General features: G+C 68.1%; 1 protein-coding gene across 1 annotated transcript; it reads left to right on the top strand.

The window, feature by feature from the left end:
- Positions 1-9: 9 nt before the first annotated feature.
- LOC109508655 (forkhead box protein I1c-like) lies at positions 10-393 on the top strand (the record flags this gene model as incomplete). Its single annotated transcript, XM_019858674.1, has 1 exon — positions 10-393. A coding segment is annotated over one exon (372 nt), but the record flags the coding sequence as incomplete, so codon positions are not given.
- Between the last annotated feature and the right edge of the window lie 24 nt (positions 394-417).

The raw sequence follows: 417 nt of genomic DNA, 5'->3' as shown, positions 1-417 counted from the left end.
GCGGCGGCTGCGCCGTACCTGCACGCCGGCGGCCCCCCCGGCCCCTTCGGCCCGCCGTCGTACGGCTCCCCGCGCCCGTTCCTGGCCGGCGGCTCGTCGGCCTTCGGCGGCCCTGAGCTGGGCTGGCTGTCGGTGGCCAGCCAGGAGGAGCTGCTGAAGCTGGTGCGGCCGCCCTACTCGTACTCGGCGCTGATCGCCATGGCCATCCAGAACGCGCACGAAAAGAAGCTGACGCTCAGTCAGATCTACGCCTACGTGGCCGACAACTTCCCCTTCTACAAGAAGAGCAAGGCCGGCTGGCAGAATTCCATCCGACACAACCTGTCGCTCAACGACTGCTTCAAGAAGGTGCCCCGCGACGAGGACGACCCCGGTACGTGAACGCACCACTCGCACTGGCGCCACCTTTCAAGGGCC

This window comes from Hippocampus comes, unplaced genomic scaffold (genome assembly GCF_001891065.2).
Source record: "Hippocampus comes isolate QL1 unplaced genomic scaffold, H_comes_QL1_v1.1 C16425803, whole genome shotgun sequence".
In the NCBI taxonomy this organism is placed as follows: domain Eukaryota; kingdom Metazoa; phylum Chordata; class Actinopteri; order Syngnathiformes; family Syngnathidae; genus Hippocampus; species Hippocampus comes.
The sequence above is the reverse complement of the archived record's forward strand: the minus strand, read 5'-3'. Positions and strand labels throughout refer to the sequence as shown.